The 26,596-nt window shown below is 44.3% G+C and overlaps 1 protein-coding gene across 1 annotated transcript; it reads right to left on the bottom strand.

Annotated features, from left to right (window-relative positions):
• Positions 1-6,970: 6,970 nt before the first annotated feature.
• On the bottom strand, positions 6,971-25,809 carry LOC129346001 (phosducin-like protein 3). The gene is made up of 6 exons (XM_055003251.1): positions 25,680-25,809; positions 14,474-14,606; positions 12,913-13,003; positions 11,717-11,860; positions 11,203-11,411; positions 6,971-8,084 (listed from the first exon to the last, which is right to left on the bottom strand). The coding sequence occupies exons 1-6, from the start codon at positions 25,683-25,685 to the stop codon at positions 7,939-7,941; spliced, it is 729 nt and encodes a 242-aa protein (XP_054859226.1). The 5' UTR covers positions 25,686-25,809; the 3' UTR covers positions 6,971-7,938.
• Positions 25,810-26,596: the final 787 nt, after the last annotated feature.

Here is a 26,596-nt window from a genome sequence, read left to right as displayed (position 1 = left end):
ATCAGGGACTGGGCTTAATTCAAGGTTTGGGCTGTCACATACAAAGCCCTTTGTTCCTCCCCAGGGCACTATGCCACCTTTGCTTATCTGAACAGGGCATCCTGCCGGTGCCACCCTGCAAATGGGCAAAATCATCAGCTGCTTGTACATATGCACTATCCCCACTTTATAGAACGGCCTAACTGAAAACGTTAGGAAAGCTCCCACGCTCCTGGTTTTCCAGAAATGTGTAAAACCTAATAATTTTTGTACAAGCAATAGGCTGTGCTGTAAGGAAATGGTTCGGAGAGATGCTTTGATAAAGGGATGGCTACGGTAGATGACACTACTGTTGCTGTAATTATGCTCCTATTGGATAGTTTCTGCATTGTTTAGTATGTCATGTTAAATCACTTCTGTTTTGTTTCAACAGTGCTTCAGCTCTGTATTAGATTTATGCTCCCCCTGCCCCAGTTTCTGTAATCCAACACCCCATTGTATTATTGAATGTCCTAGGCATTGATCGTATTGAATTTCAATAATCAATCTGCCTTAAGTCTGAGGGCCAAGCTACACATGACAAATGACACCTGAACGGCAAGTGGATTGAGTGGAGGGCAAGTGAACAGGGAGAAATATACTTGCTGTTCAAGTGTCATTCGTCATATGTAGCTTGGCCCTCAGTGAGATGGGCAGAGTATAAATAACATAAATGAATGTGAAATCCAAGCAGAAACAAAGTGCTCAATCTTCTAAAGACCGTTCCAATAGCTCTAAGTAATTTTCATGACTTATATCCTCTAGTACGGTGAGTAGTACTTAAAACGACCATGTAAGTCCAGAACTATTTATCATCCCCCCCCCCCCCCATATTAGAGCTACCTTTCAAATGGAAGAAATTTTTCTAGCCTTGATTGATGGATCAAACTAAGATTAATCTTACTCAGGATTCTGCTTCCCACAGTTTTTGAATAAGCACTTCCAGGAACCCACAAAGAATGCATGAGGGTTACCAGTGGAGTACCGGATCAGGCCTTGTGTGGACTGGGGCCAGCATACTTGAGGGATCATCTCTCCCTGTATATTCCCTAGAGGACCCTCCGATCAGGAGAAAAACAAATGTTATCAGTCCCTGGCCCCAAGGAGGCCTGCCTCACCTCAACTAGAGCCAGGGCTTTCTCAGTCCTGGCTCCTACCTGGTGGAACACTCTGTCTACTGAGACCAGGGCCCGGCAGAATTTACGATCTCTCTACTGGGCTGGGAGGCAGAGTTGTATCTCCAGGTTCATGGCTGAGATTGGGCCCTCGCTGGCTGGAGGATGCAATATCTACCCCCCTCCCTGGCCGTCGTCACACGGGCATCTCTTCCGTTAAATTTACAGCATATAGCGTCCTACCTGTTATTGGCACAGTAACGTTTCTTTGGGTCACCTAACGGCTCTTCGCGCCACCAGCTGTCCACACCGAAACACTCTGTTCTGGGCCGTCGTCACACGGGCTTTTGTTTAGCGCTAAAAAGGCACTTAAATGGCGCCATTTCCCGGCAAAAACCCACCTTGAAGCGATTTCCTCATTGCTGTTTTTTGCTTGATAGTTGCGATATTTTGCGCCTCAGTGTGAATGCCTCACATTGATGTATTTCGCCTCGCAACGTCCTATGCCCTCCCTTCAATCCCAGAATCCATTTCTTCCTGCGACTCCCCTTTTTTTAATTTTATTATGTCCTTATAACGCCATAACGACATAACATAATGTAAACTTTCTGCTGAAGTAAAAATGACTCACTTGCCATGGCAGAGTCTTCAGCGATGGGGATCACGTCAGACAGGGAGTTTTCTGCGGGCAAAGGGCTATTTATATAATTTCAAAGTTGGAAAAACAAAAGGGTCGTAATGTTTATATGCTGTTAATCTGTTATAGCGGAATTAAACGCCAGAATAAAAAAAAAGGGGGGGAGGAGCTGCTTCTGTGCGGTTAGAGAGAACAGAACAGAGTGCTTCGGTGTGGACAGCTGGTGGCGCGAAGAGCCGTTAGGTGACCCAAAGAAACGTTACTGTGCCGATAACAGGTAGGACGCTATATGCTGTAAATTTAACGGAAGAGATGCCCGTGTGACGACGGCCCTGTTCTCTCTAACCGCACAGAAGCAGCTCCTCCCCCCCTTTTTTTATTATTCTGGCGTTTAATTCCGCTATAACGGATTAACAGCATATAAACATTACGACCCTTTTGTTTTTCCAACTTTGAAATTATATAAATAGCCCTTTGCCCGCAGAAAACTCCCTGTCTGACGTGATCCCCATCGCTGAAGACTCTGCCACAGCGATTGAGTCATTTTTACTTCAGCAGAAAGTTTGCATTGTGTTATGTCGTTATGGCGTCATAAGGACATAATAAAATAAAAAAAAGGGGAGTCGCAGGAAGAAATGGATTCTGGGATTGAAGGGAGGGCATAGGACGTTGCGAGGCGAAATACATCGATGTGAGGCATTCACACTGAGGCGCAAAATATCGCAACTATCAAGCAAAAAACAGCAATGAGGAAATCGATTCAAGGTGGGTTTTTGCCGGGAAATGGCGCCATTTAAGCGCCTTTTTAGCGCTAAACAAAAGCCCGTGTGACGACGGCCCCTGTGAAAGCTGCCTACCACTGTTTGTTTTTCAGCTGCTGTTACTGTGCTGCTGTAACTAGTTGTACTGCTGTATTGCTCGTTAATAGTTGTATTGCTGCTGCCAGGCAAAGAGTGCTGCTATTTTTATATGATGTTTTAATGTTTTAATATGGAATGTTTTTAAATGATTTTATGGTTGTTATCCACCCTGAGCCCGCTTGTAGGGAGGGCAGAATACAAATGTGATATAAATAAAATAAATATTAAGTGAATATACCAAACATGTTCAAAATATACTCTGTAGAGGCTCTACTTAGCTAACACAGCATTTCCAGATCCATTCTGTACAAAGATAGTTTCAGGTGGGTAGCTATGTTGGTCTGTAGTAGAAGAGTAAGATTTGGATTCGGTAGCACCTTAAAGACCAACTAGATTTTCAGGGTATAAACTTTCAAGAGTCACAGGGGACATCTGACTTTTGAAAGCTCATACCCTGGAAATCTAGTTGATCTTTAGGTCGCTACTGAACCCAAATCTTGCTCATCCCCTATGAAGTTGTCTCTTTTCTTAAAACTTTCAAGCCTAACATCTGCATCTTACATTCCCTAAACTAGTTGCATAGTGGAGGCCACAATAAAACTCCTGACTGAAGACAGATTTGCATCAGGGCTCCGGCTTATAGCACGTTACTTACTATTACAAAACCCCATTTCAATACCCCTTCACCCATCCCATGATATTTGTGTGTGACCATACTACAGGCCATTCAAAAATGACATTCTTCTCTGCTATCACCTGCTCTAAGCTCTAAGGACAGGAAAAGGCTATAAAAGGAGTGTTATCACCATGAGAGAATAAAAGTGCATTATCAGTTGTAAAGTATTTATAGCTTGTAATGAATCTTCTGCATGCAGTTTTCCACATCGTATTCGCAGTCTTTCAGTTCATTCTGAAGAGAAAAGCAGAGGCATATTTATGTCCATTCATTCAATGGGAAATTGCTAGGCAAACTCTCCATTTCTCCCCCAAAGTCAATGAGACTTAATATTTAACTTTGGCTTGATTGTTATTACTTTAGAACTGAAAAATCACTTAACGTCCCCTGCCCCACCACTCCCAATGGACAACCATCCCGTTAGACTGCAATTTGTCTCCTTACAAATTAAGGATACTGATTTAGATATTTCACATAATGTGGCATTGTCTCAGTAACAACGTTAATTAACTATTTTGATTAAAACAAAATGGTTGTTGACTTGGCTGCCTGGTTGCCTGGCTTGTTACCAGAACTGCTCTTTATTATAATGGGGAATTAGCTGTAGCAGTCTGTAACTTAAAATTAGCGCGGATCTTAACCTATGTCTACGGAGGTCCCGATCCCAGACACTCTAGTGAAAAAGAGGCAGACTACAGATAGGTTCAAACACGTGTATTGTCTAACAATGTGGCGTAAGCCTGAACTTGCACAAGCATACAAGAAACACACAAGATCTAGGAAGTACAGAGTATGAAATACAGAGATGTTCGCATTAGCTGGTTCCCAACGATGATAGGGGGAATACTCACTTATCCTGAAGCGAAGCAGAGACACAGCAGCGAGGGTGGCCCAATGCCAGCACTGGGACCACAGACGGACAGCGAGGGGTTCTGGATAGGATGGCACGCGCACCATGCGGTCTGAGAGGCCGGCTTAAATACCCCAAAACGTACCCTGGGGCTGGTGCTGTACTTGGTGGTTCTCACAGATTAAAACAAAGGGTCTGATGGGCTACTGAATGGCTTGGATGGGCCACTTTGGTAATCAGATTGTGATAAGTGACACCTCAGGAAGAGGGGACAAAAGAGGGAGGGGGAAATCCAAGTGGGCTGAAAGGATGTTCCAGCGGACAGGGCTTGTCCTGATGTCATCAGCTCTGGAATGCGGAGGTTTCTTTGAGATGCATTCTCTAAGTGCTTGGGATGGTCGGCACTTAGTTCCTTCTCCGGGGCGGCTCCTAAGATATGCAGAGCGGGGCGAGGTACTCTCGCTGCGGACGTGGTGTGCCCGCTTCGCCGAAATGGCTTCCCAAAGCAGTCTTCTTCCCAGGGTCTTCTGGCTGCCTGAGAACATGGATGCCGGCTGGGCATAGCTGGGGCTGGATAGCAGGCTGCCCGGTAGCGGGGGCAAGCTCGGCGACCTACCCGCGGGAGGCTCCAGGCGGGAACTGACCAGGGAGCGCCTAGCCAGGCTCGCTGGAAGTTTCCCCGGCAGGCGCCCGGCTGCTAGCAGCGGCTTGGGCCCATATGAGGCAGGCTTCCATGGAGGCAGGGGAAACAGCACTTTAAAACACAGTCCAAGGCAGGGAACAGGCACGGTCCGTGGCAGATGGCAATGCAGGCACGGGGCACACTTGTAACACAGTCCAAACGCACACTAGGAAATCCAGATACAGGTCTGGGCAGGGTTGCCCAGGAAAAGAGTCCTTTGTGCAGTTATCCAAACATGGAGTCAGTAAACTACACAGTCTATTACAGCAGCGGGGTAATTGACACGCAGGCAGGAAACTGACACGTGTATCAGAACACACACGTGTAAAGCAATCTTTGGTGTAGCAGTAAAACAGCGATGCAGGAAACTTTAACACAGTCCATGGCAGGCTTTAAAGCAGGGGAGGGGGCCTGCTTGGCAACAGGCTTCCTCTGTGCCACAAGGTTAAACTGATCTCATTATTTGTATCCTGTAGAGATACAATTTTTACTAAATGCCTCTGAGGGCCAAGCTACACATGACGAAAGACACTTGCCTGGCAAGTGGATTGAGTGGAGGGCAAGTGAACAGGGAGAAATACACTTGCCATTCAAGTGTCATTTGTCACTTGTAGCTTGGCCCTGAGGGCGAAACTACAAGTGACGAATGGCACTTGAACGGCAAGTGTATTTCTCCCTGTTCACTTGCGCTCCACTCAATCCACTTGCCGTTCAAGTGTCATTCGTCACTTGTAGCTTGGCCCTAAGTCAGTCAACTGTGATTGAGAAGAGAGAAATGAGCACAATATGATGAAAAAGAGGGGGTTTTACACAGATGCAAAAGCCAAGAAGCAGGGAGGACAGAGAAATGCAGTCCACATAAGCGTCTTAGCACAGCCAGATAATTTTGTCTTGTCACACGGAGTACAATCCTGTTCAACTTTTTTTGTTGTTAAATCAGACATTGTTTTCATTTCCCCATTTTTAAATAACAATCCACATTAGAGAGTTAAGAAAAATTCCAGAATTTTTCCCTTTACAACTGTGTAGAAAATATAACAGCAAATTGAAAAAGTGTATGTCATAATCCTGCAACCCCCGGGTGCAAACGTGTAATAGCAGTTTGATAGTCTTCTTAAAGCTGGAAATGTTACTTCCAGTTGGGGCAACTGAAACCGCACCTAAGAAGTCTACTGTATTTATGTGAAAGGGAACAATCCTGAATGTAAGACAACCCCCCCGCCAACTAAAAAGTTATACACAGCAAAAATTTCATTACTGAGCATATTTGTGTGCAAATGTAAGATGACCTCCCCCCGGACACACACTTTTCTTGACTGCACTCCTGGGAAAAAAACTATCCCTCCTTTTAGGTACCTACAGTAGCTCTTTGCCCACCTGACATTTCTCCAGTTTAAAACATTTCTTCAGCAGCATGCTTCTGCCATGGAGCTACCAATTCAATGTTCATTCTCATGGCACACATTTTCTCTTGAGATATGAACAATCATTACTGTTTGCAAACGTTTTTAAAAGTGCCAGGTTGTCTAAAATATGTTGCCAATTACACTTGGCCTTTGCATACCAAACATTTTTCCAAATTGAAAAAAAAATTACATTTTGATATACAAAAAGTACCCCACTGTAAACACTGTTAATGGCAAATGTTTAAATAGTTGAGTTATGACACAACAAAGTTTCACGTGGTGGCACAATCCTTCCTTAATATCTACTTTCTTAGTATCACATCGACCCTCCTTAACATTATACTTTAACCTAGTTATTTCAGTGCATGCCACTGCAGTGTGCATATGTGTTCATACTTTACATTGGCTCTTGGAGTTAGGAAATTTTCACATTGTGAGAAATAGCAGGTAGACTTTTTGGATTATATCACCTCTGATTATGGGTAGTCTGAATGCTTAATCATATGAGCAAAATGTCATGCACCTGGAAAGCGAGCATGTCAAGGAGAAGGTTTCTAGCCTCGCTGCAAGATCTTTTAATTTTTTTTCAATGTAGGGCAGCATTGCAGTGTGCAATTCTCTCACCTGCTGTTTGAAGTGGCATAGTTTAGAAAAATTTTATGCATGTTTTAATAGGCCATTGAATTTAAACATAGCCCTTAATAAAAAGGTACACAAAGTAGAGGATTTCACTGTAATGCATCATCTTTATTACAACTTTTATGGAGAACCTAAAATATGGTTACAGCTGTCATAAATTAGCCCCTTATAATTCAAGACAGCATTATATTGGCTCTCTGTTCAGGAGAGAGAAGAGGAAAAGACAATAATTAATTTAGTCATTTATCAAAATAAAAAAACACTGAAAAAAGTTACTATTTAAAAATATCCTCAAGTGGAGCTTCAAAAAGAGATTGATATCCTATGTTTGTCCTTTAGACTGTAATTAGCTTCCTAAATTTTCAGAATTATAGACACAGTTTGTAATCCTGAATATATATTCTATTGCTGTGATTCAAAAACCGTGGTAGCAATATTAATGTACCAGAGCTGCAGATGGACAATGAAGTATTTGCAATATTCAGTACAGTCGTATAAAAATTATTTGATCATTGGGTTTCATTTCACAGCCTTTTCCCCAACTGTAGCTGAGCTAACTTCAAAATAATAAAGATGACCATGCAAAATAGCTGCATCTGTCTGCATGTGGAGGAAGGGAGAATGCAATAGCACTACGTGGCACCAGACAAACAAGAAAAATACTATCCACTACAGGAATTCACTCCTGTGCACAGAGCGTGCATAACCAGTGCTTCCCATTTCCTGTAGAAAATTTTATCATGAATCGAACAACACTGCTCTCCATTACTTACTCCTCTGCAGACTTATATACAAGCAGAGTTTCTTATTTAAAAATGCAACCAATTGCATTTAGATTGCAACCTGAGTACTCTCAGGGCCAAGCTACACATGACGAATGACACTTGAACAGCAAGTGTATTTCTTCCTGTTCACTTGCCCTCCACTCAATCCACTTGCCGTTGAAGTGTCATTCGTCATGTGTAGCTTGGCCCTTAGTTGAAAGTCCCACAGCACTCAATTAGACCTCCTTCTGAATAAGCACAGATTGGGTTGATTGTCAAGTATAGGAGGTCTTAGTCGTCTTCCGAGTCACTTTCTTCTCTCCTCGTTGGAACAGAACACTTAATTGATGACATCAGCTGGTCCTGGATCTGTTTCCTGGGGTTTTCCTCCAGGTCTGTCTTGATGGCACCCGACTCAGAAATCTTCCACTCCAATTCTAAATGTAAGGGAGGGGGGAAATGACATATTATGAAGGCTTGCAAAAGTGGGAAGAAGGGAAGTTTCACAGTGCTCTTGCCCTTTGGGGCATAAATGCATCCATCTGCTTTCTTCTATTCCATTTTGACTAAGTTATTTATTTTATTTATATTTCAATTTATATACCGCCCATCCCCAGGGGCTCTGGACGGTGAACAGTTAAAATCGATAAAAACAAGAACTAAAATCAATATACAAACAATAAAACAAATTAACAAAGTGCAGTGGTGGGGAGAACCCTCCCCCACCCCAAAGGTGGGAGGCCGACATGGCACCGCCCCCTTCAATCACCGAATGCCTGGCGGAACAGCTCTGTCTTACAGGCCTGGCGGAACGATAATATGTCCCGCTGGGCCCGGGTTTCCATTGACAGAGTGTTCCACCAGGCTGGGGCCAGGACTGAAAAGGCCCTGGCCCTGGTTGAAGCGAGGCGGGCTTCCTTAAGGCCGGGGACCACAAGTAAATATTTATTCGCTGATCGAGGCGATCTCTGGGGAACGTACAGGGAGTTCCATACAATCTTTTTGAACATCTCGATGTGCTAATTGCTAGTGCGCTCCAGCTGTTCAGAGTACTTTAGATGGAGAGAAGCAAGTACAGCTTTATACTTCTGCTGACAGGGGAGGCACAATGGTGGCTGTTCCAGAATAAAAGATGCACAGGAAACATTCAGAGCCTTACAGAGGTCTTAAAGATGTGTACAGCCCACTCCACATTACTTCTTGCTTATTTCTTCACTGGCAAAAACCAGGAGCACTTCCCACCCAGCAAGCAGGCTTTTTATTGCAAAGGCTCAAATTGGCTTCCACCCCAGACACAGAAGAAAGTCAATGCTGAACATTAATCAGATGTCTCACTGTTGGCAATCTAATCATCCAAACTCATTTATCTAAACTCTCAAGGAGAAAATTAACATGATTCTCACCTTCTATTAAGTCTGAAGAAAGCTGGGTTTCCCCCCCTTAAGACTGAATAAAGAAATCTACAGTGAGTGTTGCTTGTCGGACTTGATGGTGGAGTGAAGGGAGAGAGAAGAGCTAAACCAAATGAACAATATTAGGTGATTTCCATTAATACTGCCGGTGCACCCCAGTTGTCCAGAGAGCCAGTTAGGTGTAGTGGTTAAGAGCGTGGGACTCTAATCTGGAGAACAGGGTTTGATTCCCCACTCCTCCCCTTGAAGCCTGCTGGGGGACCTTGGGTCAGTCACAGCTTCTAGGAGCTCTCTCAGCCCCACCCACCTCACAGGGTGATTACTGCTGTGGAGATAATAACATACTTTGTAAACCTCTCTGAGGGCCAAGCTACACATGACGAATGACACTTGAACGGCAAGTGGATTGAGTGGAGGGCAAGTGAACAGGGAGAAATACACTTGCTGTTCAAGTGTCATTCGTCATGTGTAGCTTGGCCCTGAGTTCATGAAACCTGGGAGTCTACCAACTATGTGTATTGGGAGCATGTGGTCCCAGTGATGCATCTAATGTGTGTGGCTGGCAACCTCCCAGTTTTCATGAACTGCAGAGGCTTCATGTGCTGTTTTTCCTCATGTGCAAAGGGACGCTCAATAGATTGGAAATGTGACGCAATGCAGCATTCCTTAGCTAACAGGACTACAAAAATCTATGGAAGTGAACAGGAACCATATTATCTTTGTGTTGTGACTGTATGCTTTACCCAAAGACAACCAACCCCTTTGATACTATTTTGCTACTTGTTCTTTTCTCTTTCTTGTGCTTTTTGCCCCTTTTCCTAATTTTCAGTTTGGGTATTACTGGAACACAATACTTACCAGATTTTTTTTAAAAAGTCACTCTTAGTGGGCGAATGAACATGCACACTCTACAGGAATCAAAGATGGTGCTTGCATTCAACTCCATGTTTTTAAAACATGGGGTCGTGCAGGGCTCTATTTTGTGTCAGGTCTGGCATATGTTTCTTATGTGTTCTAACCAGAGAGACTCCATTTTAATCCTGTCAGTGTTTCAAGCTCTTCCTTTGCAGGTGACAAGCAGTCCAGCAACACTTATCTCAAAGAAGAGGAACGTTTTGACTACAGCCCTTCCAGCCTTGGGAAAGTTTCGTTCTCTCAGCTTCAAGCCGCTTGTTTTGAGAACTGTGGGGAGAGGATGGGACCTGCTGGGCTATGCTAGTCTGTATCTGAACCCTTACCTTCATTCGTAACAATATACGTGTACCAGCCAGGATATTGAATCTTGGCCAGTGGACTATAATGGTTGTTTATATTCAGTAAAGTCTTTTGAAATCAATGGACTCATGTCTAATTGCAAGAGATAGTCTGGATTGCAACTTTTAATAAGCCACAGTCTGACATTTTGTCCCTCTACACAATTAACATCAACACAAAACCATTGGGAGGTGTTACCTGGAATTGTGGGCTGAGATGCTCCCAACATACAGATGACAGCCAGCTGTTTTTCTCCTTTTTGACCAAATCATGCAAGATAGCAGACTTCCCAGCCCAGGCTCTGAAATTTCCTCCCCATGGACGCTCACCCGACTTCACACTCCTTGTGGAATTTTACTAGAGGCCCAGATTTTATCCAATGTTGTTTTAGAAGGTTGCCTCTGATTTTATGGCCACCATATTTTTAGGGCTTAAGATCTTTCCAGTTTTTTATCTGACACTTTTAAATTGCTTTACCTGCAGTCTAAGTTTTTTTTTTTAAATTTGTAAATGTTATTCAGTTTTTGATGCTGTTTACATATAAAATAACAAAGGGAGATGCTTGTGGTTGTAAGCTGCTCCAAAGATAATTTATATGGAGAGGAAGGACTGAAAACCTAATGCATGCACGAAACAAAGTGACCACATCAAATATTCAACCGCTATGGGCTTTGAATGGATATTTTGGATACATACGGGGAATACAGCAGAGAGTTTTGAGACCTAATCATCTCAAGGATCCAATTTGCTTTCCATTTAAATCCAGATTGGATTTTATATATTTCCTATAGAGAGAGAGCCTCTGTGAACAAAAAGTAAATGCACAGGAAGAGAGAATGGTACAGTGACTGCTGCAAGTCCGGGTCGTTGGCAGGACCTAAGGACTTACCATCTCTGGTCAGATTCATCCCTCCAAACACCAGCGGTCCAATAAACTGGGCCTTGATATCCCCTTCAAGGTAGATGAAGATTGTGGGGAGATTTCTGTCAGGGTAGTTGGGTATGCAAGTTGTAGAGATGGCTTTGACAAACTTGACCTCAGGGAACTTCTTTGCAAGTCCATTTAAGTGTTGATTTATCAAGGCACAGAGAGGAATGCTTTATGAAGAAGAAAAAAAATTTCACTTCAAGAGTCATGCCTTCTATGAGTCAATTTAGAATCGCTGCTCTGCAAAAAGTACTATGTACAAAAATTTCTGTAAAGACCATCAGGAGACAGCATGTTTATACCAGCCTCACAAATATATTACGGGAAGCATTGGAATGTTTAGTTTATTTATTTGACTTATATCCTGCCCTTCCCACATGTGATGACGTACAATCTTACATATAAAGAGCTCAAATAAGACCCATTTGCTAAAGAAAAAAAATGCTATCAGAAATATTTTTAAAGGCTTACTTACCCCTGCTTGTAAAGGTGCAATATGACCCATATATCCTTGCCAGCTTTAGTAATTTCTTGGACATAATCTTGTCCTGAGATCTCTAGAAGTTCTCCAAATTTATTCTTTAATTGAGTCGCTTTCCATTCAGCTATTCTTTGCTGCCTGAACCACAGGGAAGAGTCAGAAAATATGGCACATATGAGAACATCAACATGAGTGCAAGACCAGAGAGATCTAATCTGAGAGATCTCTGTCTTTCGGTGCTACACCTCTGAAGATGCCAGCCACAGCTGCTGGCGAAACGTCAGGAACTACAATGCCAAGACCATGGCAATACAGCCCGGAAAACCCACAACAACCATAATACCATACTTCTCAGCTAATTAGATGGTACCACGTGAAAAATTATGAAAGGTCCCCCATTATCACAAAGTGGATACTCTACCAACCATGTAATTTACTTGTAATTTTTAGGCTTGGCATCCTCAGGCAAAACTTATGAAGCCTGGTTAAAACATTTTAAAATATGGTCAAATTCACCGCCTCACTCATAAGGCTTTTTTAAAAATTTCACAATTGTACAAGTTACTACTCAATTAGATTGGTAGCATCTCACTCACCCAACATCTCTCCTCTATGGGAAAAGTATTTATTTACAACAGTAAGCTACCTTTTACAATTGAAGACCCAAACTACATCAACATTATGGCAAGGGATCGACAACGAAGCAGTATAATAAAGCCCATCTGCATAACTCATTAACTGCACAGCTCAATATTACTGATAACTGACATGATGATTAACAATCCATAAAGTTTCTACTGCCCAAGCTCTGGCAGTTGGGAGTCTTTTATTAGGAATTAGCACACACAAGATCTCACAATAAGTAGCAACTATACAGAGGAGTACCATACATGATTATATTAGCGCACTGGCACAATACTCTGCATGGTTTACATTTGGATTATGGCAACTTTTCACCTCCATCTATTCAACTGGACTTACTTCCAGAAAAGTATGCTTAGGATTGTATTGTTAGGGCTAAATATAGTTTAAATTGTTATTACAGTCTGTACTTTATTAGCAATAGTGACTGACTTCTGTGTTTCCCACAGACTAACCCTTATAAAATCAATTAGCCCAGCATATACTAGGATTGAGTCCCAATACTGGGGCATCCAACTGTCCATGCAATTTTTACATATTGCTCTAACCTGTACATTTCAACAGCACGTTCATCTTCCTCGTTGAATTCGTCTTCATTTTCTTCTAGTTCCTCTAGGGTCATATCTTCATAGGTTTTCACTGATATATGAGAAATACAAGACAGACAACATATGTTTGGAAGAAAAATGATAACTTTTGGAACCAGATGCATACATAGGTCTTTAGAATTTAAAATTATTTTATATGCAGATGATCTTTTATAATTTATTTCAGAACCTCAGGGCCAAGCTACACATGACAAATGACACTTGAACGGCAAGTGGATTGAATGGAGGGCAAGTGAACAGGGAGAAATACACTTGCTGTTCAAGTGTCATTCGTCATGTGTAGCTTGGCCCTCAGTCTTCCATTCCTATATTCATGAGCTTAATTAATAATTTTGGTGATTTGTCTAGTTATTCAATTAATTGAACAAAATCAGAGTTGATGCCACTGGGAGACAATATGTAATGGAATGTATTTGCGGATGGACATTTTCAATGGTGCCCATCAGTGCTTATCTTGGAATACTGTTTTCTAGAGATATTAAGTAAAGTGTTAAACTTTAGCAAGTTGATTGCCGATATCTCTTTCGATTTGGACAGATTGGCAACACTAAACTTGTCATCATGGGGTAAAGTAAATACACTCGAAATGAATATTGTACATTGAATTATATATGTTTTGCATGGAATTCCTTTTCATATATCCATAAAATTAATACTTTTGTTTTGAAAATTTATGTGGGGATCATCACTACCTCAGATTTCTTTAAAGAGGATGCAACTTTCAAATAATGGAGAAGGATTCCATTTTCCTGATCTTAATATCATAAGTCATATTTGTTAACTTGTACTAATTATTGTGATTGCTCCTCTCAATTGGATTATCCATCTCGGGTTCTCTTGGAGGCTTCTTGTTTGGAGTCACTCTTTAAATGGAATATATTAGGGTCTACTTATGTTAAAATGGATCATATTCCTCCTGCAGTTGTATGGCACGTAATATCAAGACAATATCAGTTTGTCTCATTCTCAAATAAACAGAAAATACCAAGCCGTGAAATCTAACTAATGAGTGTCTCTATTGTAAATCAATCAAATTAAAGCAACATTATAGTCAAATAAAGCAAAATAAACAGAGAATATATATACACACAGTGTAGGTGATTACAGAAGGCAAAGCATCATATATAAATAATTAAAATATAATTCAACAGGCTTTCCTATACAGTATTAAATTGCTATGTGCCTAGAATTGACCAGAGGTCTTTTGGCATCTTTTGGTAGCAGCAAAAATCATTTGGGAACACCGAGGAAGTCAGGAAGATAGGAACCATTATAGACGTCACACATCAGGGGATAAAGAAAGTGGGCAAAATGTTACATTTTCTTTCTGTAAAGCATCTCTAAGATGCCCTTTAGTCCTGTAAGTATCTCTGCCTGCCATCCCCCTCACAGACTGGTTACTGTAGTATGCCAAACCTTAAAAGATTTCTTTTTCTTTTTAAAAGAGCCATAGGCTGCAAACCACTGGATTATGGGGGGGGGGGCAGATTATTTATTTTACCAATTGACTGCTGCTGTAGGATCTGTTGTTCCCTCTCCTCTTCTGCCTGCTTTTGCTCTTCTATCTTCTCTTTTGGAGGAAGGATGCCCTTTTTACGTAGGATGTCATTCCATTCCGTGTCTGCATTAGGATCCTAGAACAATCAGAATTATGAGACAAATACTATTAAGTTCTACACTTACAACTATAGCTCCACAATCTCAAAATGTGATTACTTCACTTGAAAGCCGACACCGTTCTTATCTATTTGAAAGTAATAGTGGTCCATAAATGGGTAAGCCTTGCTTTTGGCAAATCAGGGGTGCCATAAGCCCTTCAGTCCAACACCCACTCTTCTAGTTGTGTTACTAGCACTATCATGAGGCACATGCTGATCTACAAACTCCTTAACAGAACAAGATCAATTACCAGAGACCACTGCTTCCCTAAGTCCCATTACAATATGTGACGGCGCCATCTTGTCTTTGCTATCCATACACAGGAACACATACTCAGGGCCAAGCTACACATGACGAATGACACTTGAACGGCAAGTGGATTGAGTGGAGGGCAAGTGAACAGGGAGAAATACACTTGCTGTTCAAGTGTCATTCGTCATGTGTAGCTTGGCCCTAAGTGCTGCACCACAATCCCTGAAGACTCACAGACAGACCATCTTTCAAAAGCTTTGACAGGCCTTTCTATTTGAGAAAGTTTGAGGCTAAGGGCCAAGCTACACATGACGAATGACACTTGAACAGCAAGTGTATTTCTCCCTGTTCACTTGCCCTCCACTCAATCCACTTGTCGTTCAAGTGTCATTCGTCATGTGTAGCTTGGCCCTAAGAGGGTTAAAGCTGGGTTTATGTATAGGTGAGGGTGTTTGGTTAGTTTCACTTAGCTATATATTAGATTTTAAATTCTTCTCTTCAGGTTTCAAGCTGAAGTGACTAAAAATCTACCCACTGTTCAACAATTTCACCCAGACACCTGCAATTTCCTACACTGTACATTACTAAAGTGGCAGACAAAAGGCAAGCCTCAGGGCCAAGCTACACATGACGAATGACACTTGAACAGCAAGTGTATTTCTCCCTGTTCACTTGCCCTCCACTCAATCCACTTGTCAGGCAAGTGTCTTTCGTCATGTGTAGCTTGGCCCACAGATGGACCTATGGATAGATTTGTCTCTGCTGCAACATGGGGTATTTTGGGCACGTGGGATAACTTTTGTCTTCAAGATTCCCACGTGATAGTTTTGGATTATATGAATCAGTGCAGTTCTATCCTTGACTTACACCTGGATGTAAGGATCTGCCAAGTAACCTTCAAAAGACTCCACTGTTTGTTAGTAAGAGCTTCATTGAAAAGTTGCTAGTTCATAATCTTACTGGGTTCATTGTCAGGAATGTGGCACAACTAAATATCAAGAACGTATATCATTTACATTCCCCCTCCCCCCCTCCTTCCTAGAGGCTGCAGAGGGCCAAGCTACACATGACGAATGACACTTGAACGGCAAGTGTATTTCTTCCTGTTCACTTGCCCTCCACTCAATCCACTTGCCGTTCAAGTGTCATTTGTCACGTGTAGCTTGGCCCTAATTCTGCTGGGAACTATCTGCATAGAGGAGGGGACAGGGTTCAAGGTTATATTCTAACAACAACAACCGATTTATATACCGCCCTTCAGGATGACTTAACACCCACTCAGAGCGGTTTACAAAGTATGCTATTATTATCCCCACAACAAAACACTCTGTGAGGTAGGTGAAGCTGAGGGCCAAGCTACACATGACGAATGACACTTGAACAGCAAGTGTATTTCTCCCTGTTCACTTGCCCTCCAATCAATCCACTTGCCGTTCAAGTGTCATTCGTCATGTGTAGCTTGGCCCTGAGAGAGCTAGAAGCTGTGACTGACCCAAGGTCACCCAGCTGACTTCAAGTGGAGGAGTGAGGAATCAAACCCGGTTCCCCAGATTAGAGTCCCACACTCTCAAATACTACACCAAACGTGCTCTTTGTGGGCTCTTTTCCCAGTGACTAGGAGCAGGAATTCACATCCTGGGAGAGTAAAGAAACACAGCTGCAGCAGATAATCATAACATCATAACCTCCAGCCCCAACCCCCCAGGTACGGGTATGGCAGATGCAGCCAAGGAACACTGCATCCAAGCTCCCTTTCATTGGAGAAACCTCAAAGATGCACAGGGGGTGGAATGTTATAGTTATATCATCAGATATTGGAAGCGAGGAAGGGTCGGTATTTGGATGGGAGATCACCAAGGAAGATTTTACAAAGGAAGGCAATGGCAAACCACCTCTGCTCCTCGCTTGCCTTCCGAGCCCCTTGCCAGGTTTACTGTAAGTCAGTTGTAACTTGACAGCATGTGTGCGTGCACACACACACACACACAGAAGATACACTACTGTTAGGAGTCGATACTAGCCACTGTACCAGTGTAACTATAGAATCTGTAGAACTCCAGCAATGTATGGTCAGTATTGGATGAGTGGGACTTAGGGCCAAGCTACAAGTGACGAATGACACCTGAACGGCAAGTGTATTTCTCCATGTTCACTTGCCCTCCACTCAATCCACTTGCCGTTCAAGTGTCATTCGTCACTTGTAGCTTGGCCCTTAGAATCCTGTTCTCTCACACAGGTCAATCCTGCCAATTCTCGAAAGCTTATGCTACAATAAAATTGGTTAGTCTTAAAGGTGCTACTGGACTCTTTTTGATTTTGCTACCACAGACTAACACAGCTTACACCTCTGCAGCAATGGACATAATGTAACAGTACATCAGAAAAGAGATGGTATAAAGTTAAAATATGGTTAGTACAGTAAACTGAGAACCCAAAATGACTCTCACCTCATTCCTCTCTGCTTTCAAAGCCACACAAAGGACAGAATTTCAACTAAATATGCCTACAAGCATGGCACACCACCAATATTCAGCCAGGGTGCATGTATCTCGGACTGTACAAAATATGTATGACAAAGGGCTACATCACAATGCCCCCATGCCTAGAAAATGAATGCATATATTTTCTGTTTATCCCTGTCTCCCATTTGTTAGCTGTCTGAAGTTTTGGATTATCAGTTTCCTCTCTGTATAACTAACGTGCTCAACTGGTGGGTGGCAATGGATATGGGCTGCATTATCTCTCAGGGCCAAGCTACAAGTGAGGAATGACACTTGCCTGGCAAGTGAACAGACACGTGTATTCCTCCCTGTTCACTTGCGCTCCACTTGTGATCACGTAGGGCCAAGCTACAAGTGACGAATGACACTTGAACGGCAAGTGGATTGAGTGGAGGGCAAGTGAACAGGGAGAAATACGCTTGCCGTTCAAGTGTCATTCGTCACTTGTAGCTTGGCCCTCATTTAGTATCATTTTGCTGACCCTCAGGCCCCATAAGAAAAGCAAGTCCTAAAGTTGGGGAAGCTGTATTTCCCACCCTAATCTGCAAAAGGCAGTGTTACATTAGTTTGCCAGTTTCACCTGTCTCCCTCCGCCCCCTGCAACCTAAGGATAATAATCTTAAAACACTTTTCTTATCAACCCTCTTAGAATCCAATTTGCAGTATAAGCACACCACCTCTCATTCTCTCTCACCATCTGTAATAGGACAATACTGGCCCGTTTCCTCCTTTCCTTCTAGCACTAAAAGTACTTGCGAGGCATTTGGGGGGCGGGGAATCTGAACTATGTGGGATTTCCCTCTATACAAAAGACCCGCATTTTGGAGGGTAGTCCCTCCCGGCTTTTTGCGCGAGGAAAAAGGGAGGGGCGTTCCCCCCCCGTTTCCTATGAACAGCTGTCACTTCTACCGGGGTTAAGAAGGACAGGAAGGGCCAGTCGAATCTCTGCCTTGGTTCTCATACTCTACTCAGGCCGGCAGAAATGCAACCTCCGGCACATCTGCCACGTGAAACTTTGCCAATACCCGGGAAGTAGAAAGCACGCCGGCCATGGCCGTCTTCCGGGTTGGGAATGGCGCGGGGCGGGGGGGACCCCACTTGTCTCTACACTGAGAGCCAAGCTACACGTGACGCCGGACACAGGTTGGACACTTGTCAGCTTCCCTCAAGTTTTGATGGGAAATGTAGGCATCCTGGTCTTGCAGCTGTAATGGAGAGCCAAGCTGTAAAACCAGGACGCCTACATTTCCCATCAAAACTTGAGGGAAGCTGACAAGTGTCCAACCTGTGTCAGGAGACACTTGTAGCTTGGCTCTGAGAGCCAGACCAAACGAGACGAAATGCTCGTGCAGGGCACGAGAACAAACATACACGTGCTTATCTGTTGCTTTGCTGTCCACTCGGCCGGAGCACCTTTCCGTGTGTTCAAGATTCCACGAGTCTCTTCCAATCACCTCCAAGACGGGAGACAGTGGCTGATTCCACACACGTTGGATAATCCACTTTCAATACGCTTTAGTGAACATTTGTAACTGATTTTCCATGTGTGGAACAAAAAATCCACTTCTAAAGGATAACTAAAGTGCATTGAAAGTGCATTATTCAATGTGTGTGGAAATGGCCACTATCCCATCATGCTCCTCCATTTTGCACATGCTCAAACCGTCTCCGCAATAATTTTCCTTTCAGAAAACCTTTTCCTTAAATAACCACCAGGTGGAGCTCGAAGTGGTTTTTCCTCTAGATAGTTCCCGTTTCATTCAAACGTTTATCATTGAAAAGCCCATCAATCCCCCTTGTTGAGTGTAGGGCGGGGTGGTAAGAGAGTGAAGGGGAAGCGGAATGGACATCATAAAATTTGCAAAAAACTGGATTATATTGTGGAATGTGGAGAAGAACGTGGTTTGGGGAGAAGAACGTGGTTTGGGGAGAAGAGCAAGCTCGCCGGGTTGTACTGCTCTTATTTGGTTACTGAATTCAATGCTGGGGTGGGGGGGACGGAGATGAAGAGAGACAGTAGCTCAACGTTTTTGTGTGCTGTTCCCCTGGAATAGCGGACTGTACCCTAAGCATTGCTCGCGTATTTATAACTAGAAACACAGCCCGTTGTGCAAATAAACACAACGGGCTCTAGAAACCTGTTGTGCTTTTTAAAAAATTTTATGAAACATAACATTCAGTGGTCAATGCTGAAAGATTTCTTTATATACAATGTTTGCGTATGTGAAGTACTTCCAGTTTCAGCTCTCTGGGGGCCAAGCTACACATGACGAATGGCACTTGAACGGCAAGTGGATTGAGTGGAGGGCAAGTGAACAGGGAGAAATACACTTGCTGTTCAAGTGTCATTCGTCATGTGTAGCTTGGCCCAAAATCTCCAGGAATTTCACTACCTGGAGCTGGCAACCACACACGGGGACTACTGGTTAGATTTGTAAATGACTCTGCAGCCGTCGCCCCCCTTCCAGTCACCCACAGGTTATCCCAGCCTCTCCCGCCTGATGGATGGTTCTCTGGATCTCCTCCCAAACCCCCAGCCCTTCTTCATGCCCCCAGCCCTTCAGGTTTCTCCCTCCCCTCACGCGGTCCAAGCAGCGAGGGGAAGGACAGCGTCTGCCCCTCTTGCTGCCAGTTTGCGGGATGTACTAAAACGAATGACAGGATTGCCCATTGAAAATAATGGGAGTGTTGCACAAAAAAGTGCTCTTTCCCTTTGCCCCTTCCAATCTTCTGAGCAAAAGAGAGATGAGACAGACAAGGGCTGTTGTAACAGAGTATATTTGCAAATATAGGGTACCAGCTTACAAAATGAGCTTAGAATGTACCACAGAACAAAGGAGCACATGCTTCTTTTAAGGGCTTGTGACATCATTTTGGAGAAACGAAAGTCACATTCAGAATAAGGCACCTGATCACTTTTATACCTTTACATTGGACTATTGTCCACCATTCAGTCTCGCGACAACATCATGTACCATCCTTTCTTGGTCTCCATAGCAGCATCTTCCTTCATTCCACAACTGGTTACTTTTCTACACAAAATTCTCCCTTTGTTTCTAGCTTTGCCCTGTTCATATACTGGCAGGAATGTCCAGTTATCTATCTTCAAGGATAGACATTCTTTCTTTCCACGTACAGCTAGGGAGAAGAAGGGGGGGGGTGGCCAAAGACAGAGACCAGCCACTTCAAAACACAAAGAATCCATCTTATGCCTCTTGCTAGCTCACCATTATTGCTATGATTAATCCATAGTCTTTACTAATATTTGCCAATCCCACAGGAGAGGCCTGAATGACAATTGGAAATAATGGGAAATTGGAATGCCCATTTACTTGCATGGGCTCCATTGAAATACATTAGAGCAAAAAAAAAAAAAAGGAGCAAAGAAAACGTGGTATGGTTTTTGGCCCAGATAGACTGTTCTGGGACTGGATTGACAGGCCCCTGAGTGCAATGACAGCCTCTGGGTGGGACAGAAGGGGTCTGGGACTGGAATGACAAGCCCCTGATTTGAATGACGGCACCTGGGTGTGACAGAAGGGCTCGGGGACTGGAATGACAAGCCCCAGAGTGCAATGATGGCACCTAGGTGTGACATCAGAGCTCGGGGACTGGAATGACAGGACCTTGACTGGAATGAAAGCCCCTGGGTGAGACAGAAGTGCTCTGGGACTGGAATGACAGGCCGCATGCCGGAATGACGGCCCCTGGGTGTGACAGAAGTGATCGGGAACTGGAATGACAGGCCCCATGCTGGAATGACGGCCCCTGGGTGTGACAGAGGGGCTCTGAGACTGGAATGACTGGCCCCATGCTGGAATGACGGGCCCTGGGTGTGACGGAAGGGCTCTAGGACTGGAATGACAGGCACCATGTTGGAATGACAGCCCCTGGGTGTGACGGAAGGGCTCTGGGACTGGAATGACAGGCACCATGTTGGAATGACGGCCCCTGGGTGAGACAGAAGTGCTCTGGGACTGGAATGACAGGCCCCATGCTGGAATGACGGCCCCTGGGTGTGACAGAAGGGCTCTGGGACTGGAATGACAGGCCCCATGCTGGAATGACGGCCCCTGGGTGAGACAGAAGGACTAGGGGACTGGAATGACAGGCCCCTAACTGGAATGACAGCCCCTGTGTGTGACAGAGGGGCTCTAGGACTGGAATGACAGGCCCCTAACTGGAATCATGGCCCTAGGGTATGTCAGAAGGGTTGTGGGAACAAAATGACACGCCCCTGATTGGAATGGCGCCCCCTGGGTGTGACAGACGGGCCCTAGGATGGAAATAACAGGCTCAAAACTGGAATCATGGCTCCTGGGTATATCAGAAGGGCTCTGGGACTAGAATGACAGGATGCACACTGGAATGACGGCCCCTAAGTGTGACAGAAGGACGCAGGGACTAGAATGATAAGGCCCACACTGGAATGCCACAGGCAGCAGGCCTGCAGCCTGATCATTCCAGTCATTCCAGGCCCCAACCCCTCCTGTCACACCAAGAGGCCATCCTTCCAGTCAGGATCTTGTCATTCCAGTCCCTGAGCCCTTCTGGCACACCCAGGGGCCGTCATTCCACTTAGGGCCCTGTCATTCCTGTCACAGACCCCTTCTGTCACACCCAGGGGCCATCCTTCCTGTCAGGGGCCTGTCATTCCAGCCCCAGACCCCTTCTAATATACCCAGGGACCATCATTCCAATTAGGGGCCTGTGGTTCCTTTGGAGGTCAGGGCCGATCTGATTCAGTTTGTCCATGAGCAAGGGCACCGCAGCAAGGATCTGACTCTGGAGATGGTGAAGGAGGTCGGCTTGTGGCATGGCATGCGCAGCGAAGTGGCGCAATCCAGGCAGCGAGGGAAAGTCGAGCGGCTGCCCCTCTAGCTGCCAGTTTGCAGGAGGGCGGGTTTGCCTCCCCTACCGTGCTGGCTTGACAGGGTGGTGGTTTCCTCCCTCCCCTCTAGCCGATCTGGAAGGCGAGCGGCTGCCCCTCTTTCATCTTGTACATCCGGATTCGGCCAAGCAGCTTCAAATTCTGGACGTTTGTTTCCCCAGCCTATCAAAGTGAGGAAGGGCTTCCTTCAGGCACCCAAAAGGCGCATGCTCCAGCTATTGTTGTGAGGTGACGGATAGACGCTAAGACCATAATGTTATAGGATTTTATATTTATGGATGTTTAAGCCATTCCTATCTCAACAAAATGAAAAAAAAAAAGATGATGGTTTCTAAAGCCGGATTTGTCAAAGTCAGGTCTCTCTCTCCTTTCGTGCGCTAATAGTTACACAAGACTGCATGGCCAGCCCTCCCACTTGCATTTCAACACACAAATAAATTGAGATATTCCTTGCCGCATCTGCACAGGGGAAATTAGAGCATTACCTGTTCCTCGCCACTGTGTCAGGTTCCTAGCGGCATGGACGGTCCATGCAGAGCGACCTGCTGTCTGAGAATATGGCAATTATGTACATAGGTGCGTTATAGGAAAACATATTTGTACATGTTCGCCACACACAAGAAGCAGTGATCCTCATTTGCATAACAAACCCCGTCAAAATAATTCCCTTTTCCCCACTACATAAGCAACAAGAAGGGGGGGGGGGAATAATACTAGAGTTGCGCCGCGCCAGTCTTCCTAGTAATGGCAACACAAAAAGCCACTCCAGACCTTTGGCTTGCTTTGGATTTTTCTCCTCTTTCTTTAACTAGGGTATCGGGTATCCCGAGGGAAACCCACCAAAAATTTCCAATTGGCCCAAATAAAGACTCATGCCAAACGACCAAATTCGCAAGCCACAGAGCAATACCAGATAATAGCTCCTTTTCGGCAAGTATCAGAATAAGATAACAGCGAATAGCTGACTGGCTAACAACATGATCAGTGCTGTCAGCCTGACAGGTGCTGCTAGACTACCGCTCTTTTCCTCTTCAATCTGACAATGTATGCTGCGACCCATGTTCTCTTGAACGATGAGCTGCAGATTTGGAAGACATTAAAACCATTATCCATTCTTATCCTTGCGGTTCCCATGATTTTTCAAATATGGAAACAACACAGGGAAATTCAAAGTACATGGCACAGCCAGGTCCACAGCAGAAATAGTTGTGTTGGGTTTTGACTATTTCCTGCTCAGTTTTGATCTCATTAACCGCTGCTCCTGGGGATTGTTCAACTGCCTAATGGCCCCCCAATAGACTGCCAGGACGATCAGATAGCTAGCTTCTCCTCAATGTTTCCTCACTAGAAACATGCAGATACATGCAATGTTGCATGTCTTCTAGGTGCTACAGGTATCATGTTATTTTCTGCGGCTCACATGAAGATCAGAGCTGTGATTCAATGTACCTCCTATGTTGGCAAGTTTTTAGGTGACACTGGACTATTGCTTTTGTATACTGCCAGTTCATGAATGGTGCAAGTGTGCACTAGATGGTGTGTGTGGGCATACTTCTCCACATAACAGTAGAAACGAGTGCGGGAGAGACGCAAAGGTGGCTGCAATGAGTGGCATTTAAAGAAAATAGCCGGAGCAAGGTTGAAATGCTGTGCATGAGATCTCTTGGGGGGGGGGGCAAAACACAGAACAATAACATGTGAGCTGCTACAGACTTTTCCCCACAAGTCATCCCCCATCCTTCAAACCTATGGATCCACATAGATCCATTCGATTTTTAAATTGCGCTTTCCCAAACTCACCACACAGTTTGGAATCATGTCCCTTGCTGAAGATGGCACTAAAAATTTCTTGCGGACAGTACCATCTGTCATTGCAACGGCAAAATCAAAAGGAGTCAGCAGCACAGCTAGACCATCCAATTCCAATGCAGTTCTAATGTGTTTCAATGGAGCCCATGCAAGTCAATGGGCCATCCAGTTTCCCATTATTTCCAATGTGCATTCAAGCTTCTCCCATTATTTCCAATGGGCAATTCTGTCATTCGTTTTAGTACATCCCGTTTCAATGGAGCCCATGCAAGTCAATGGGCATTCCAGTTTCCCATTATTTCCAATGGGCATTCAAGCCTCTTCCATTATTTCCAATGGGCAAACCCTGTCATTCGTTTTAGTACATCCCGTTTCAATGGAGCCCATGCAAGTCAATGGGCCATCCAGTTTCCCATTATTTCCAATGGGCATTCAAGCTTCTCCCATTATTTCCAATGGGCAATTCTGTCATTCGTTTTAGTACATCCCGTTTCAATGGAGCCCATGCAAGTCAATGGGCCATCCAGTTTCCCATTATTTCCAATGGGCATTCAAGCCTCTTCCATTATTTCCAATGGGCAAACCCTGTCATTTGTTTTAGTACATCCCGTTTCAATGGAGCCCATGCAAGTCAATGGGCCATCCAGTTTCCCGTTATTTCCAATGGGCATTCAAGCCTCTTCCATTATTTCCAATGGGCAAACCCTGTCATTTGTTTTAGTACATCCCGTTTCAATGGAGCCCATGCAAGTCAATGGGCCATCCAGTTTCCCGTTATTTCCAATGGGCATTCAAGCCTCTTCCATTATTTCCAATGGGCAATTCTGTCATTCGTTTTAGTACATCCCCTTCCACTCTTTCAGAAGCCGGCCATTTAAGTGCTGAATGGTCGACGATGAGGGGAAGACGGAGAGCACCCGTGGTCTTCATTTTCAAATGGAGCCAACATCTGTTCCATACACCAGCTTCTCGAAGCAGGCTGACATTTTCCAACAAGGTTTAGCGCCCCCCCCCCCAAAGAAGCCCATACGTCTTACAATTGTGAGCTTTGCTGTGTTCTTGCCTATACAATAGCAAACTTTTTACAACAGCGCCACCTATCCGAAACAGGGAAAATAACAGGCAGGAAAAACTGGCAGAGAAAGCGGAAGCCAAGAAAAAGCCGTGGCTCTTTAACAGCAACTCAATGATCTTCATCGCGGACACTCACCGTCGCAACTACAATAACAACCATGCATGACATGTGCTCACAGAGGGGATAGGGACACGAGAAGGTGAGAACAGACGTAATTACTGCCACTAGCACCTTCACGAGTATTTCAAGGACTGGGGGCCAAGCTACAAGTGACGAATGACACTTGAACGGGAAGTGTATTTCTCCCTGTTCACTTGCTCTCCTCTAAATCCACTTGCCGTTCAAGTGTCATTCGTCACTTGTAGCTTGGCCCTGGGACTAGAAGCTCGGAGAAAGAACCTCCATTTTCTGCCCTCCTGAGCCCCACTAAACTGAGTGCAGCAGCAGGTGAGGCCACTAGACCAGCTGGCTTTCTCTCTGGCGTATCTCACGCAGCGTCCCCTGAAGCTGCGCGGCTCACCTGCATGTTGGGGCGCAAATGTGTCTTGCTCCCAAAAAAGAGAGAGGGTCCTAATCATGCCACGGAGATCGCGGACTGGCTGACCGGCCGCCTCCCCCGGAGCAGAAATCTAGTGACACCCCTGAGCTGACGCGCCCGACTCCTCCCTGGTTTGTCCTTATTAGGACTGATCCGGGTGTTTTTCCTTGTATGGCAGAAGGGGAGGGGGCACGGAAAGGCCAAGCTAGAGCAGAACCACAAGTGACAAAAGGCACAGGTTGGACACTTGTCAGCTTCCCTCAAGTTTTGATGGGAAATGTAGGCAGCTTGGCAGAATGTTGGACAAGTGACAGTTGAAAAGTCCATTGGACAGTAGTCAGAGAGCGAAGCTGCGAGACCAGGATGCCTACATTTCCCATCAAAACTTGAGGGAAGCTGACAAGTGTCCAATCTGTGCCTTTTGTCACTTGTGGTTCTGCTCTATGTGCGGGTAGTACGCGCAGTGTGGGGCGGGCAGACAAAAACCTGTTCAACTGGAAATCCCCACATGCAGTTCTCAGATGGACGTATATAAACTGTGGTCTTTGGAGAATTAAAGGGGAGATAGAAACTTACTTAAGGTCAAAAAGGGGTATATTTTACTGTATCTTATTGGATTAGTATGGAGTTATAGTATTATAGTATTAAAAAGTTAAGAGTGAGATAGTATATTTACAGGGGAGTATAAGTTTGAGTAATAAGGTTGAATAGGTTATAGGGAGTATATGTGAACTATAGATAATAGGTATTTAAGGAATAGTATGTTACACATATATATGTATCTTTTTTTTAGTTAGTATATGTACTTATATACTTATATAATTTTTATATTTTTAATTAAGGTAATATAGTAAGTGTAGATAGTTAAGATAAGTAAAGAGATTTGATTAGTATGTATA

This window comes from Eublepharis macularius, chromosome 19 (genome assembly GCF_028583425.1).
Source record: "Eublepharis macularius isolate TG4126 chromosome 19, MPM_Emac_v1.0, whole genome shotgun sequence".
Taxonomy (NCBI): domain Eukaryota; kingdom Metazoa; phylum Chordata; class Lepidosauria; order Squamata; family Eublepharidae; genus Eublepharis; species Eublepharis macularius.
Note: the sequence above shows the minus strand (reverse complement) of the source record. Positions and strands in the feature narration are given on the sequence as shown.

Excerpts from the sequence above, each read along its gene's own strand:
- LOC129346001 (XM_055003251.1), bottom strand. Across the intron at positions 13,004-14,473 it reads CCTACAGCAGCAGTCAATTG|TGAAAACCTATGAAGATATG; the intron begins GTAAAATAAATA and ends CTCATATATCAG. Across the intron at positions 8,085-11,202 it reads GATGAATCTGACCAGAGATG|AATTGGAGTGGAAGATTTCT; the intron begins GTAAGTCCTTAG and ends CCTTACATTTAG.